Genomic DNA, 16276 nt, shown 5'->3' with positions numbered 1-16276 from the left:
TTTCTCAATATTCCAGGAATGTTCCAACCAGGATTTCTGGAAAACCAGGGAATTTGGGGAAAGTTACCAGAATTTCATTGTAGAATGTTAGGACTTACATTCTACAATAGCTTCAACTCTTTCTAAACACTGTACTGTACATGATGCTATTATGCTGTATCTTACCTCTCTGGGTAAATACCAGGGGATTTAGAGATGACTCTGGGTCATCAACCAAAGTAAGAGCGCAGCGGGCATTAGCCACACTACCCCACAATGCAGTACACTCTGTGTTAGATGATGTCTGCTGTGCTGACTGACTGCTGTGCTTACTGATCTGTTTTCAAGAGCTCTTGACTATCCTATCCCGAGAGTTTTAAGGGTGGCTTTCACCTCTTAACAAGTGAACGGAGTAGAGAGAAAGAGGGAGAGCTTTCTGTAAGTGTGTCAGTGTGCGTTACTGAAGAAATGCTCAAGGCAGATGGCTGTACCAGCATGTGTGCGCACACAATCTCACATACACATAGTCACACATACTTGCACGCTCCTTCTCAGGTGTATTGGATGACCTAAATTAACGCGATAGAAAAGCTAATGTATGTAATCTCATTTACTGCTGCTGAAACGATTCAAACTTGTGTTGAACCATGAAAGTGATATGGAAATGCTAATAATCGTGAGATAGAAGGTTAAATGAAAATGATACACGTTCACTTATTTATTTATTTCACCTTTATTAACCAGGTTGGCCAGTTGAGAACAAGTTCTCATTTACAACTGCGACTTGGCCAAGATAAAGCAAAGCAGTGCAACATAACCAACAACACAGAGTTACATATGGGATAAACAAATGTACAGTCAAAAACACAATAGAAAAATCTATGTACAGTGTGTGCAAATGTCGTAAGGTTAGGGAGGTAAGGCCATAAATAGGCCATAGTGGTGAAATAATTACAATTTAGCATTAACACTGGAGTGCAGATGATGATGATGTGCAATTAGAGATACTGGGGTGAAAAAAGCAACAAAAAAATAACGATATGGGGATGAGGTAGTTGGTTGTGCTATTTACCTATGGGCTGTGTACAGGTACAGTGATCGGTAAGCTGCTCTGACAGCTGGCTTAAAGTTAGTAAGGGAGATATAAGTCTCCAGCTTCAGTGATTTTTGCAATTCGTTCCAGTCATTGGCAGCAGAGAACTAGAAGGAAAGGCGGACAAAGGAGGTGTTGGCTTTGTGGATGATCAGTGAAATATACCTGCTGGAGCACGTGCTATGGGTGGGTGTTGTTGTTATGGAGACCAGTGAGCTGAGATAAGGCAGGGCTTTACCTAGCAAAGACTTATAGATGACCTGGAGCCAGTGGGTTTGGCGACGAATATGTAGCGAGGGCCAGCCAACGAGAGCATACAGGTCGCAGTGGTGGGTAGTATATAGGGCTTCGGTGACAAAACGGATGGCACTGTGATAGACTACATCCAATTTGCTGAGTAGAGTGTTGGATGCTATTTTGTATGACATCGCCGAAGTCAAGGATCGGTAGGATAGTCAGTTTTACGAGGGTATGTTTGGCAACATGAGTGAAGGAGGCTTTGTTTACGAAATAGGAAGCCAATTCTAGATTTAATTTTGGATTGGAGATGCTTAATGTGAGTCTGGAAGGAGAGTTTACAGTCTAACCAGACACCAAGGGGTATTTGTAGTTGTCCACATATTCTAAGTCAGAACCGTCCAGAGTAGTGATGCTAGGTGGGCAGGCAGGTGTGGGCAGCAATCGGTTAAAGAGCATGCATTTAGTTTTACTAGCATTTAAGGGCAGTTGGAGGCCACGGAAGGAGAGTTGTATGTCATTGAAGCGTGTTTGGAGGTTTGTTAACACAGTGTCCAAGGAAGGGCCAGATGTATACAGAATGGCGTCTTCTGAGTAGAGGTGGATCAGAGAATCACCAGCAGCAAGAGTGATATCATTGATAAATACAGAGAAAAGAGTCGGCCCGAGAACCCTGTGGCACCCCATAGAGACTGTCAGAGGTCCAGACAACAGGCCCTCCGATTTGACACACTGAACTCTATCTGAGAAGTAGTTGGTGAACCAGGCGAGGCAGTCATTTGAGAAGCCAAGGCTTTTTAGTCTGCCGATAAGAATGCGGCGATTGACAGAGTCGAAAGACTTGGCCAGGTCGATGAAGACGGCTGCACAAAACTGTCTTTTATCTATGGCGATTATAATATAGTTTAGGACCTTGAGCGTGGCTGAGGAGCACCCATGACCAACTCTGAAACCAGATTGCATAGTGGAGAAGGTACGGTGGGATTCGAAATGGTCAGTGATCTGTTAACTTGGCTTTCGAAGATTTTAGAAAGGCAGGGCAGGATGGATATAGGCCTGTAGCCGTTTCGGTCTAGAGTGTCTGACCGCGGCAACTTTCCAATCTTTAGGGATCTCAGACGATACAAAAGAGAGATTGAACAAGCTGGTAATAGGGGTTGCAACAATTTCGGTGGATAATTTTAGGAGAGAGGGTCCAAATGATCTAGCCCAGCTGATTTGTAGGGATGCAGATTTTGCAGCTCTTTCAGAACATCAGCTATCTGGATTTGGGTGAAGAAGAAGCGGGGAGGGGGCTTGGGCAAGTTGCTGCAGGGGTGCAGAGCTGTTGGCCAGGGTAGGGGTAGCCAGGTGGAAAGCATGGCCAGCCATGCTTATCTTCTAGCAGATGGCAACATTCATCAATTCATTCACTCTTCTCTAGGTCTGAGTTCGCTGTTTTTTCCCGCAAGCAGGGCAGAATTTTTCATTACTGGTGATATATTATTTTCTAAATTAGCACAGAGCAAGCTGCATAGAGTACAACTGGCTAGTCTAGCCCTCTCAGCAGTATTAGACTGGGTTATTTATCCCAGGTTAGCAGTGGCCAATGACAACGGGACACTAAATGCAGGTAATGACTTCTTGAATTGAAAGGAAAATAAGTCTAGAAACTTTTAATCCAATAGAAGCTTGGGTGCTTGGACGTGTTCAGTCACGACCCCTCGTAAAGAGTGTTGGCAGTAGCAGGATACCTCTGTAAAACATACTGGCTTCATCTGGATAAGAAATTGTGGATTTGAGTAAATGCAGTCTGTGTTACCCTATAAATAGATATAATCCTTCTTAGATCGTTGATCGGTTTCAGTCATTGTTGAGTTCAGTACTATAGAGTATATTGTAAAGCAGTTTCATTCACGACCTGAGAGGGCCATAACAGTGTGATAGATGTGTGCTGGTAAATGGCAGCTAATAGGAGTGTGGCCTCACTCAGGTGTGTGTGTGTGTGTGTGTGTGTGTAGCTGTGTGAGTTGGGCTTATCATTCTGCAGAGAGAACAGAGCACAACTGCATAGAGTCAGCCTCTAGAGAGAGGAGGATAGGAATGGAGGAGGAGAGGCGAAGTAGAACCTAGAATAGATACTGTTGTCATTCGAGAATGCTGTCATTCAGAGTTTACTCAGGCTTTCGTTTGCTGCTCTGTTCAGTGTTATTTGGTCCCTTCATGTGCATCTATCATGGGGTGTGTCATATGGAATTCTTATCAGATGTGTGGCATGTCAGGACAGGTCTTATTCACATTAGACCATGTAGTCCAATCTTTGTGTATGTTCTTGTTTTTATTGCATGTGTGTGTGTGCGTGTCCTAACACCTGTCTGTTTGCTTGTCTGTCACTCTGTGCCACTCTGTTGGTTTGTGAGTGTGCGTTTCTCCATCCCAACTCTGCTCCAGCCTTGTGGGCCTGTGGAAGCCTGTGTGTGTTTCCCTAACTCTCTCCCTCTTACTCTCTCTCTCTCCCTGTCTCTCAGTCTGTTGCGTGGGGCAGAGGAGATGGGTCTGAGGAAATCAGTGAAGCCAGAGTTTGGGGGAGGAACACGCAGCTTCTCCTGTGAAGAAGACTACATCTATGAGAACATTGAGAGTGAACTATGCTTCTTCACATCACAGGTCAACACACACACACACACTTGTGTGATAAATAACCTTGTCTGAGAACCTGAAGATTTGATTCTGTCTGACCAGTCGGTCCCTATCTCTCCTCAGGAGAGGCAAAGCATCATCAAGTACTGGCTCGACAATCTACGTGCCAAGAATGGAGAGGTGCTTCACAACATACAGTTCCTGGAGGGACAGCCAATCAGTGAGCAGCATCTGTTGTTTGTTTTGCCTTTGTTAGTCACTGTGAAGTAAATCATGTTGTGTAACTTGTTTATACCCAGCACTGTGTTAATCCCAATACCATACTGTATACTGTAAACGGGTGTGTGTGTGGGTGTGCATGTGTGTGCGTGCTCCTGAATGCTTCTATGTGTACCACTTTGTACTCTGTGTGTTGAAAAATAAGAATTCATGTTTGTATGCGTGTTCCACCAGTCCCAGAGCTAAGTGTGCGGGGCGTGATCCAGAAGGTGTTTCCGCTCCATGAGCAGAGGGTCCTCAGTCAGCTGATGAAGTCCTGGGTGCAGGCCGTGTGTGAAAAACAGCCACTAGGTCAGTACCAGTGGAGGCTGCTGAGGGGAGGACGGCTCATAAAAAAGGATGGAATGGAGTGAATGGAATGGCATTAAACACATGGAAACCATGTGTTTGATGCATTTGATACCATTCCACTTTTTCTGCTTCAGCCTTTACCACAAGCTCGTTCTCCCCAGTTAACACTCTCACACACACAGAACTGTTTGTGTACTTTTCCTCTGTCTTGGTAGGCGAGTGTTTGCTGGAAGTGAATTGTTAGTGCAGTCAGGCTGTGCTGGGTGAATCTTTCATGATGTACAGTTGAAGTCGGAAGTTTACATACACTTAGGTTGGAGTCATTAACTTGTTTTTCAACCACTCCACAATTTTTTTGTTAATAAACTATAGTCTCGGCAAGTCGGTTAGGACACCTACTTTGTGCATGACACAAGTAATTTTTCCAACAATTGTTTACAGACAGATTATTTCACTTATAATTCACTGTATCACAATTCCAGTGGGTCAGAAGTTGACATACACTAAGTTGACTGTGTCTTTATTAAATTCCAGAAAATGATGTCATGGCTTTAGTCAATTGGAGGTGTACCTGTGGATGTATTTCAAGGACTACCTTCAACCTCTGTACCTCGTTGCTTGACATCATGGGAAAATCTAAAGAAATCAGCCAAGACCTCAGAAAAATAATTGTAGACCTCCACAAGTCTGGTTCATCCTTGGGAGCAATTTCCAAACAACTTAAGGTACCACGTTCATTTGTACAAACAATAGTAAGCAACTATTAACACCATGGGACCACGCAGCTGTCACACTGCTCAGGAAGAAGACAAGTTCTGTCTCCTAGAGATGAACGTACTTTGATGCAAAAAGTGAAAATCAATCCCAGAGCAACAGCAAAGGACCTTGTGAAGATGCTGGAGGAAACAGGTACAAAATTATCTATATCCACAGTAAAACGAGTCCTATATCGACATAACCTGAAAGGCCACTCAGCAAGGAAGAAGCCACTGCTCCAAAACCGCCATAAAAAAAGCCAGACTACATTTTGCAACTGCACATGGGGACAAAGATCGTACTTTTTGGAGAAATGTCCTCTGGTCTGATGAAACAAAAATAGAACTGTTTGGCCATAATGACCATCATTATGTTTGGAGGTTAAAGGGGGAGGCTTGCAAGCTGAAGAACATGATCCCAACCGTGAAGCACGGGGGTGGCAGCATCATGCTGTGGGGGTGCTTTGCTGCAGCAGGGACTGGTGCCCTTCACAAAATAGTGGAAGGATAAGTATGTGGATATATTGAAGCAACATCTCAAGACATCAGTCAGGAAGTTAAAGCTTGGTCACAAATGGGTCTTCCAAATGGGCAATGACCCCAAGCATACTTCCAAAGTTGTGGCAAAATGGCTTAAGGACAACAAAGTCAAGGTATTGGGGTGGCCATCACAAAGCCCTGACCTCAATCCTATAGAACATTTGAAGCATGTTCTTTCAGAACTGAAAAAGCATGTGCGAGCAAGGAGGTCTATAAACCTTACTCAGTTACACCAGCTCTGTCAGGAATGAGCCAAAAATCACCCAACTGATTGTAGGAAGCTTGTGGAAGGCTACCCGAAATGTTTGACCCAAGTTAAACATTTTAAAGGCAGTGTTACCAAATACTAATTGAGTGTATGTAAACTTCTGACCCTCTGGGAATGTGATGAAAGAAATAAAAGCTGATAAATCATTCGCTCAACTATTATTCTGACATTTCACATTCTTAAAATAAAGTGGTGATCCTAACTGACCTAAGACAGGGAATTTTTACTTTGATTAAATGTCAGGAATTGTGAAAATGTTTTTAAATGTATTTGGCTAAGGTGTATGTAAACTGCCGACTTCAACTGTATATGTGGTTCATGTGACCTTAAGTTTAAGGTCAACCGAGGCCAAAACTGACCAGAAAAAGTATCTTCACTTCAATTGTATGATGAATTGAATTATAAATGTTTCATTGCTAACTGTCTCTCTCCCTCGGTCCCTCTGTGGTGTATCTAGATGATATTCATGATTACTTTGGGGTGAAGATAGCCATGTACTTTGCCTGGCTGGGGTTCTACACCACATCTATGCTGTATCCAGCTGTCATAGGCTTTGTGCTCTGGATTCTGACGGAGTCTGATCAGGTGACGTTCACACTGGGCCTTATCAAGTGCCTTTTCTAGCATCCTGTCCACGGGGTGTACTTGTATATCAAGCTGCCTCACTACAGAATCAGGACATACATTTCCTTCAGAAAGTATCCACACCCCTTGACTTTTTTCCACATTTTGTTGTGTTACAGCCTGATTTAAAAAATACGATTTTCCAATGCCTTGTAAAGAAGGGGACTTATTAATAGATAGGTATAAAATAAACAGCAGACATTGAAAATCCCTTTCAGCATGGTAAAGTTATTAATTAAAATTAGGAAGGTGTATCAATACAGAGACAACAAGGATACAGGCATCCTTCCTAACTCCGTTGCCGGAGAGGAGGCCAGTGGCGTTCACCACGAGGCCAATGGTGACTTTAAAATAGTTAGAGTTTAATGGCTGTGACGGGAGAAAACTGAGGATGAATCAACAACATTGTAGTTACTCCACAATACCAACCTAATTGACAGAAATAAAAGAAGGAATCCTGTACAGAATAAAAAATCATCCAAAACATGCATCCTGTTTGCAACAAGGCACTAACGTAATAATGCATTTTTGTCCTTAATACAAAGTGTTATGTTTGGGGCAGATACAACACATTACTGAATACCATTCTCCCATATTTTCAAGCATAGTGGTGGTTGTATCATGTTATGGATATTGTTGTAATCATTAAGGACTGGGGAGTTTTTAGTATAAAAAATAAATGGAATGAAGCTAAGGCAAAATCCTAGAGGAAAACCTGGTTCATTCTGCTTTCCACCAGGCTCTGGGAGATTAATTCACATTTCAGCAGGAAAATAACCTAAAACAGATGGCCAAATCGACACTGAAATTGCTTACCAACAAGACAGTAAATGTTCTGGATTGGCCAAGTTACAGTTTTGACTTAAACCTACTTGAAAATCTACGACAAAACCTGAAAATGGTGGTCTAGCAATGATCAACAAACAATTTGACAGAGCTTGAATAATTTTGAAACTAACAATTGGCAAATGTTGCACAATCCAGGTGTGGAAAACTCTTCAAGACTCACCCAGAAAGACTCACAGCTGTAATCACTGCCAAAGGTGCTTCTACAAAGTATTGAGGTGTGACTACATACCGTATGTAAATGAGATATTGCTGTATTTATTTTTCAATAAATGTGCACACAAAAAATCTAACGTTTTCAGCAGGGGTTGGAACAAAAATAATTTTTCAAATGTTTCGATCTGAACAGAACCATTATTTTGGGGGGTTTTGTTCCACTGTTCCGACAGCCAAAATAAAGTCCTGAACCGGTTCGACCCCAAAAAAGTACCATTTTATATTGTTCCTTTCTGTTCGTTTTTCAACCTGTGAAATCAACAGGTTTTTACATTTAGCTCATTAAATTACTTCAATCCGTGCGGATAGCGCAGGCAAGCTAGTTGTTTACATTCGTGGTGGACAGACAAGTGTAGCCTATGCTGCAATATGCAACTTAAATTTTGTGGGTGGGGAGAGAGTGAAAGAGGATTGAGGAGGAGGCTTGAATCACTGGGCATGTTGTTATGACATGCATTATATGAATTATACCTAGAAGGAGTGGCTTCTATGGAGGAACCTTGAAATGTCCTTTGAGCTAGCTAGCTTACAAGCTTGAGCTAGCTAGCTTGTGTGTGCAGAGCAGCACAATAATTAAAAACACGTCTTACCTTTTTAGTTAGACAGGCCTTAATTAATCCAATGTGATAAATAGACCTATAGTATCCTAGCATTGAACAAGTTTATTCATTCTTCTCTACTAATTAAAAATCTCTCTCCTTATCTTCTGAATCAAGCTTGTAACATCAGTACAGTAGCCTATGCTTCGGGAGAGGGAGGAGCAGGTAGCCTAAACACGCACAGGCAAAGATTTTCAGCTTGCAGGCAGACACTTATCAAGGCACAAGGCAAGACCCAGATGCAGACACAGGAGGCAGATGGTTGGAGTCTTACAATGTTTATTAATCCAAAGAGGTCGGCAAAAGAATGGTCGTGGACAGGCAAAAGGTCAAAACCAGATCAGAGTCCAGGAGGTACAGAGTAGCAGGCAGGTTCGTGGTCAAGGCAGGCAGAATGGTCAGGCAGGCAGGTACAAAGTCCAGAAACAGTCAAGGGTCAAAACCGGGAGGACTAGAAAAAGGAGAATGCGAAAAGCAGGAGAACGGGAAAACCGCTGGTTGACTTGGAAACATACAAGACAAACTGGCACAGAGAGACAGGAAACACAGGGATATATACACTGGGGAACATCAGTGACACCTGGAGGGGGTGGAGACAATCACAAGGACAGGTGAAACAGATCAGGGCGTGACACACTGGTATATGTTTCTGAGTGACAGAGTGAGGGCTTTGCATAGGTGCTTTGTTGTATTTTGTTGTGGGACTAGAAAAAAAATTCTGAAACGTAAAACAATGTTATTAACCAGTCCCCTTAAAAGTAACGGTTCTGTTCCCGGAACAGTATGGATTACTTTCGTTTCAGGTTACGTTTCTGTTACTGAAAAATTGCGTTCTTTTATGGTTTTCTGTTCTGTTTCCTGAACCGGTTCCAACCCCTGGTTTTCACTTTGTCATTATGGGGTATTGCGTGTATAATCCATTTTCAATTCAGGCTGTAACACAACAAAATATGGTAGTCTAGGGGCATAAATAACTTCTGAAGGCACTATAAGATTCTGCCTCTATGGGCAGTTCTGGCTCAGACAAGCCTTACTTGTCCAAGGCTTTACTTACCACTTACTTCTCAAGTGCACTGTCTGGACACAGATGTTAATTGTGATACACTCATCTGCTCTCTAACAGACTTATGCCGTTCTCTAACAATGCCTTTTCAACAGAATCACAGAGTGAGATATCGAACTATTGACACTTAAAAATGTAGAAAGTATTTCAAAGTAACCTCAGATATGATGATCCCATTTCTTTCTAAGACGTTTTCCTTTTCCTCCAGTCCTCCTTTAGTTTTTCCTATTTAAAGATTCACCTGTGTATTCTCTGTGTGTTCTCTCAGACAAGTCGTGATATCTGCTGTGTAGTGTTTGCTCTGTTCAACGTGGTGTGGGCCACGCTGTTCCTGGAGAGGTGGAAGAGGAGGGGGGCGGAGCTAGCCTATAAGTGGGGTACGCTGGATACCCCTAACGAGTCCCTAGAGGAACCACGGACACAGTTTATGGTGAGGAGGACATGAGAACATTTCAAATCAAATAACATTTTATTTTTCACATGCGCCGAATACAACAGGTGTAGTCCTTACAGTGAAATGCTTACTTATAAGCCCTTAACCAACAATGCTTTAAGAAGATTTAAGAAAAATAAGTGTTAAGTAAGAAATTGAAAATAAAAGTAACAAATAATTCAATGGCAGCAGTCAAATAACAATAGCGAGGCTATATCAAACATCTCCAATCGAAAATCAAATCAAGAGTCGGCTTTCTATTCCGCAACAAAGCCTCCTTCACTCAAGCCGCCAAGCTTACCCTAGTAAAACTGACTATCCTACCGATCCTCGACTTCGGCGATGTCATCTACAAAATGGCTTCCAACACTCTACTCAGCAAACTGGATGCAGTCTATCACAGTGCCATCCGTTTTGTCACTAAAGCACCTTATACTACCCACCACTGCGACTTGTATGCTCTAGTCGGCTGGCCCTCGCTACATATTCGTCGCCAGACCCACTGGCTCCAGGTCATCTACAAGTCTATGCTAGGTAAAGCTCCGCCTTATCTCAGCTCACTGGTCACGATGGCAACACCCATCCGTAGCACGCGCTCCAGCAGGTGTATCTCACTGATCATCCCTAAAGCCAACACCTCATTTGGCCGCCTTTCGTTCCAGTACTCTGCTGCCTGTGACTGGAACGAATTGCAAAAATCGCTGAAGTTGGAGACTTTCATCTCCCTCACCAACTTCAAACATCAGCTATCTGAGCAGCTAACCGATCGCTGCAGCTGTACATAGTCTATTGGTAAATAGCCCACCCTTTTCACCTACCTCATCCCCGTACTGTTTTTATTTATTTACTTTTCTGCTCTTCTGCACACCAATATCTCTACCTGTACATGACCATCTGATCTTTTATCACTCCAGTGTTAATCTGCAAAATTGTAATTATTTGCCTACCTCCTCATGCCTTTTGCACACATTGTATATAGACCCCCCCTTCGTTTTCTACTGTGTTATTGACTTGTTAATTGTTTACTCCATGTGTAACTCTTTGTTGTATGCTCACACTGCTATGCTTTATCTTGGCCAGGTCGCAGTTGCAAATGAGAACTTGTTCTCAACTAGCCTACCTGGTTAAATAAAGGTGAAATAAATAAATAAAAAATACCGGTACAGAGTCAATGTGGAGGCTATATACAGGGGGTACCGGTACAGAGTCAATGTGGAGGTTATATACAGGGGGTACCGGTACAGAGTCAATGTGGAGGTTATATACAGGGGGTACCGGTACAGAGTCAATGTGGAGGTTATATACAGGGGGTACCGGTACAGAGTCAATGTGGAGGTTATATACAGGGGGTACCGGTACAATGTGGAGGCTATATACAGGGGGTACCGGTACAGAGTCAATGTGGAGGCTATATACAGGGGGTACCGGTACAGAGTCAATGTGGAGGCTATATACAGGGGGTACCGGTACAGAGTCAATGTGGAGGCTATATACAGGGGGTACTGGTATAGAGTCAATGTGGAGGCTATATACAGGGGGTACCGGTACAGAGTCAATGTGGAGGCTATATACAGGGGGTACCGGTACAGAGTCAATGTGGAGGCTATATACAGGGGGTACCGGTACAGAGTCAATGTGGAGGCTATATACAGGGGGTACCGGTACAGAGTCAATGTGGAGGCTATATACAGGGGGTACCGGTACAGAGACAATGTGGAGGCTATATACAGGGGGTACCGGTACAGAGTCAATGTGGAGGCTATATACAGGGGGTACCGGTACAGAGTCAATGTGGAGGCTATATACAGGGGGTACTGGTATAGAGTCAATGTGGAGGCTATAAACAGGGGGTACCGGTACAGAGTCAATGTGGAGGCTATATACAGGGGGTACCGGTACAGAGTCAATGTGGAGGCTATATACAGGGGGTACCGGTACAGAGTCAATGTGGAGGCTATATACAGGGGGTACCGGTACAGAGTCAATGTGGAGGCTATATACAGGGGGTACCGGTACAGAGACAATGTGGAGGCTATATACAGGGGGTACCGGTACAGAGTCAATGTGGAGGCTATATACAGGGGGTACCGGTACAGAGTCAATGTGCGGGGGCACCGGTTAGTCGAGGTAATTGAGGTAATATGTACATGTAGGTAAAGCACTTCATGGCTACAGACGTGAGTGCTACGTGTTGGTAGTCATTTAGGCAGGTTACCTTAGTGTTCTTGGGCACAGCGACGATGGTGGTCTGTTTGAAACATATTGGTATTTTACATACTCAGACGGGGAGAGGTTGAAAATGTCAGTGAAGACACTTGCCAGTTGGTTAGCGCATGCTTGGAGTACACGTCCTGGTTATCCTTGTAAATGTTGACCTGTTTAAAGGTCTTACTCACAGTCGTCCGGAACAGCTGATGCTCTCATGCATGTTTCAGTGCTACTTGACTCGAAGCGAGCATAGAAGTAATTTAGATCGCCTGGTAGGCTCGTGTCACTGGGCAGCTCTCTGCTGTGCTTCTCTTTGTAGTTTGTAATAGTTTGCAAGCCCTGCCACATCCGACGAGCGTTGGAGCCGGTGTAGTACGATTCGATCTTAGTCCTGTATTGACGCTTTGCCTGTTTGATGGTTCGTCGTAGGACATAGCGGGATTTCGTATAAGCGTCCGGGTTATAAGCTTTTAGGGGCTTCCGAGTGGCGCAGCAGTCGGGTTCAAATCCAGGCTGCATCACATCTGGCCGTGATTTGAAATCCCATAGAGCGTCATTATAAATGAGAATTTGTTCTTAACTGACTTGCCTAGTTAAATAAAGGTTACATTAAAAAAATGTTTTAAATAGTCCCGCTACTTGAAAGCAGCAGCTCTACCCTTTCTTGCTTTTCTCTTCCCTCTCAATTTCCCTCCACCGTTCTCCTCCTACCCTTTATCCTCTCTCTCACCCTTTCCCTCTTGCCCCATCCCCTCCATCTCCCCTCTCTCCCTCTATCTCCTCTCTCGCCCCCTCCCCCCTGCAGGGCGTGAAGCGGTGCAGTCCCATAACAGGCTGTGAGGAGTTGTACTACTCTCCGTGGAGGAGGAGGATGTTCAGGTGGCTGGTCAGCCTGCCCATCTGTATCCTTTGTCTCTGCTTTGTCTTCCTGGCCATGCTCATCTGCTTTGAGCTGCAGGTATGTCAGTACTGCTCCTTCTGGCTGCTGCTGCTCTACCTACATAACTGCCTTCCTAGTGTCTAGGGAGCTTCCCCAAAATTGTGTATTTTGTGTATTTTGTGTATTTTGTGCTTATTCCTTCGTCATTCCTGGAAAGTTTCCAACTGGGATTTCTGGAAAACCTGGGAATTTTGAGAAAGTTAACGGAATTTAACAACCCTACAAAAGAACATTTCCTTCAACCGTAGAAAGGATTTGAAGGGAAACATACCTGTGGAATTGATTGTAAACGGGTCGCTGCCGTGAAATGTCAACACCCATGCGTTGTGCAAATAGAGTTAGCCCACTTGGTGGGAATTGTAACGTGGCTCATATTAGCAAGGATTGCAACAATATTAGGCAGCTGTTGTTGTCTCACAGGAGTTTGTGATGGGGATTAAGGAGGTACCTCGCTTGGCCAGGTTCATCCCTAAGATCATGCTGGCCATCACTGTGACCGCCTGTGACGAGGTGTACCGGAAGATAGCCTGCTGGCTCAACGACATGGGTGAGAACACGTAGGCAAATACATACACACACACACACACACACACACACACACAAACACATATGGCTGTGTTAGGGCTATTTTACCAAGAAGGAGAGTGATGGAGTCCTGCATCAGATGACCTGGCCTCCACAATCCCCCGACCTCAACCAAATTGTGATGGTTTGGGGTGAGTCGGACCGCAGAATGAAGGAAAGGCAGCCAACAAGTGCTCAGCATATGTGGGAATTCCTTCAAGACTGTTGGAAAAGCATTACAGGGGAAGCTGGTTGAGAGAATGCCAAGAGTGTGCAAAGCTGTCACCAAGGCAAAGGGTGGCTACCTTGAATAATCTGAAATATATAAAATAATGTTTTATTTTGACACTTTTTTTGGTTACTACATTATTCTATATGTGTTATTTCATAGTTTTGATGTCTTCACTATTATTCTACAATGTAGAAAATTGTGAAAATAAAGACAAACCTGTGAATGAGTAGGTGTTCTAAAACTTTTGACCGGTAGTGCGTTTATAAACGTCCCTTTTTCAGGACCCTGTCTTTAAAAGATAATTCGTAAAAATAGAAATCACTTCATTGTAAAGGGTTTAAACACTGTTTCCCATGCTTATTTAATGAAACATAAACAATTAATGAACGTGCACCTGTGGAATGGTCATTAAGACACTAACAACTTACAGACGGTAGGCAATTAAGGTCACAGTTATGAAAACTTCGGACACTAGAGGCCTTTCTACTGACTCACCAAAAGAAAGATGCCCAGGGTCCCTACGTCAAAGTGCCTTAGGTATGCTGCAAGGAGGCATGAGGACTGCAGATGTGGCCAGGGCAATAAATTGCAATGTCCGTACTGTGAGACGCCTAAGACAGCGCTACAGGGAGACAGGACGGACAGCTGATTGTCCTCGCAGTGGCAGACCATGTGTAACAACACCTGCACAGGATTGGTACATCCGAACATCACACCTGCGGGACATGTACAGGATGGCAACAACAACTGCCCGAGTTACACCAGGAATGCACAATCCCTCCATCAGTGCTCAGGCTGTCCGCAATAGGCTGAGAGAGGCTGGACTGAGGGCTTGTATGCCTGTTGTAAGGCAGGTACTCACCAGACATCACCGGCAACAACGTCGCCTATGGGCACAAACTTTCGCTGGACCAGACAGGACTGGCAAAAAGTGCTCTTTAATGACGATTTGCGGTTTTGTCTCATCGGGGGCAATCGTCAGATTCACGTTTGTCGTCGAAGGGAATGAGCGTTACACCGAGGTCTGTACTCTGGAGCGGGATCAATTTGGAGGTGGGGCGGTGTGTCACAGCATCAGAGGACTGAGCTTGTTGTCATTGCAGGCAATCTCAACGCTGTGCGTTACAGGGAAGACAACCTCCTCCCTCATGTGGTACCCTTCCTGCATCATGGTCTGGGGCGGTGTGTCACAGCATCAGAGGACTGAGCTTGTTGTCATTGCAGGCAATCTCAACGCTGTGCGTTACAGGGAAGACAACCTCCTCCCTCATGTGGTACCCTTCCTGCAAGCTCATCCTGACATAACCCTCCAGCATGACAATGCCACCAGCCATACGGCTCGTTCTGTGCGGGATTTCCTGCAAGACAGGGATGTCAGTGTTCTGCCAGTACTTAATGCAGCTGGTGGCCACACCTCCCCCCCTTTGTTCATGGACACATTATTCCACTTCTGTTAGTAACACGTCTGTGGAACTTGTTCAGTGTGTCTCAGTTGTTGAATCTTATGTTCATACAAATATTTACACATTTTAAGTTTGATGAAAATAAATGCAGTTGACAGTGAGAGGATGTTTATTTTTTTGCTGAGTTGATATATAGTTTATTTTTATTCAGGTGATGATGATGATGATTATTTCTGTGAATGCTGACATTTATATTTCTTCCCCCACAGAAAACTACAGACTCCAGAGTGCCTATGAGAAAAATCTCATCATCAAAATGGTTCTTGTGAGTCGTGTCATCTTCTTCCTTATTACATGGAAATTGGACTCACTTTTCACATGACAAATGATTGAAATACAGAATCCACACTTATACTTTCTCTCTAAAGTTTTTCAACTCGCATGTTTTGTTTCTTTATTTGCAGTTTCAGTTTGTAAATTCTTATCTCAGTCTTTTCTACATTGGATTCTACCTCAGAGACATGGAGCGTCTGAAAGAGGTAAAAGCCACTGAAATCTAACCTTGTTTCCTCTCCTTCCAAAAGTTACCCAAACCATTTTCACCTCCCTGGTCTTCCTTCCTTAATCCTTCTACCTTCTTCACATGTTGCTCTCTCTCCATTCTGCCCATTTCTCCATCTGTCTCTGTGTTGTGTGGGTCTTTGGTACTGGTCTTGTGGTGTGGTCCTTGATGTTACTGGTGTTCTCACTGGGCCAGAGTCTTCTCAGGCAGCTGAAGGACAGTGTGCTGCCATATCTCTTTCCCAAGATCCAGATGATGGTCTTCACCATCTGGGTCATCAGGGCCTCTTTTATGTCCAAAGTACGACTTCGCCCACCACAGGGGGTTAGTCATCTCGACATTACCTGCCCAGCACCCCACATTTTTTATTGGCCTAATCATAGAATTACGTATAGAATCCCTATTTAATTCAATATGATCTCTGTGGGCCTAGTTGTGAAGATGTGTCTAACTTTTAAAATGTATTTATTGTGGCATAAATGCAACCCATTATGATGTTTTCATATGATTGTCAATCACTCACTT

The 16276-nt window shown here is 43.8% G+C and overlaps 1 protein-coding gene across 3 annotated transcripts in view; it reads left to right on the top strand.

The window, feature by feature from the left end:
* The window catches only part of LOC109898171 (anoctamin-8), a 53365-nt gene that overhangs the window by 24897 nt on the left and 12192 nt on the right, over positions 1–16276 (top strand). For all 3 annotated transcript variants that reach the window (XM_020493016.2, XM_031833732.1, XM_031833733.1), the window contains exons 4-12: positions 3817–3955; positions 4052–4148; positions 4382–4498; positions 6519–6646; positions 9678–9839; positions 12856–13008; positions 13411–13537; positions 15459–15514; positions 15654–15728. In XM_020493016.2, the coding sequence (XP_020348605.1) occupies positions 3817–3955; positions 4052–4148; positions 4382–4498; positions 6519–6646; positions 9678–9839; positions 12856–13008; positions 13411–13537; positions 15459–15514; positions 15654–15728 (1054 nt within the window). The remainder of the gene's footprint in view (positions 1–3816; positions 3956–4051; positions 4149–4381; positions 4499–6518; positions 6647–9677; positions 9840–12855; positions 13009–13410; positions 13538–15458; positions 15515–15653; positions 15729–16276) is intronic.

The sequence above is a fragment of the Oncorhynchus kisutch genome, linkage group LG10 (assembly GCF_002021735.2).
Source record: "Oncorhynchus kisutch isolate 150728-3 linkage group LG10, Okis_V2, whole genome shotgun sequence".
Lineage (NCBI taxonomy): Eukaryota > Metazoa > Chordata > Actinopteri > Salmoniformes > Salmonidae > Oncorhynchus > Oncorhynchus kisutch.
The sequence above is the reverse complement of the archived record's forward strand: the minus strand, read 5'-3'. Positions and strand labels throughout refer to the sequence as shown.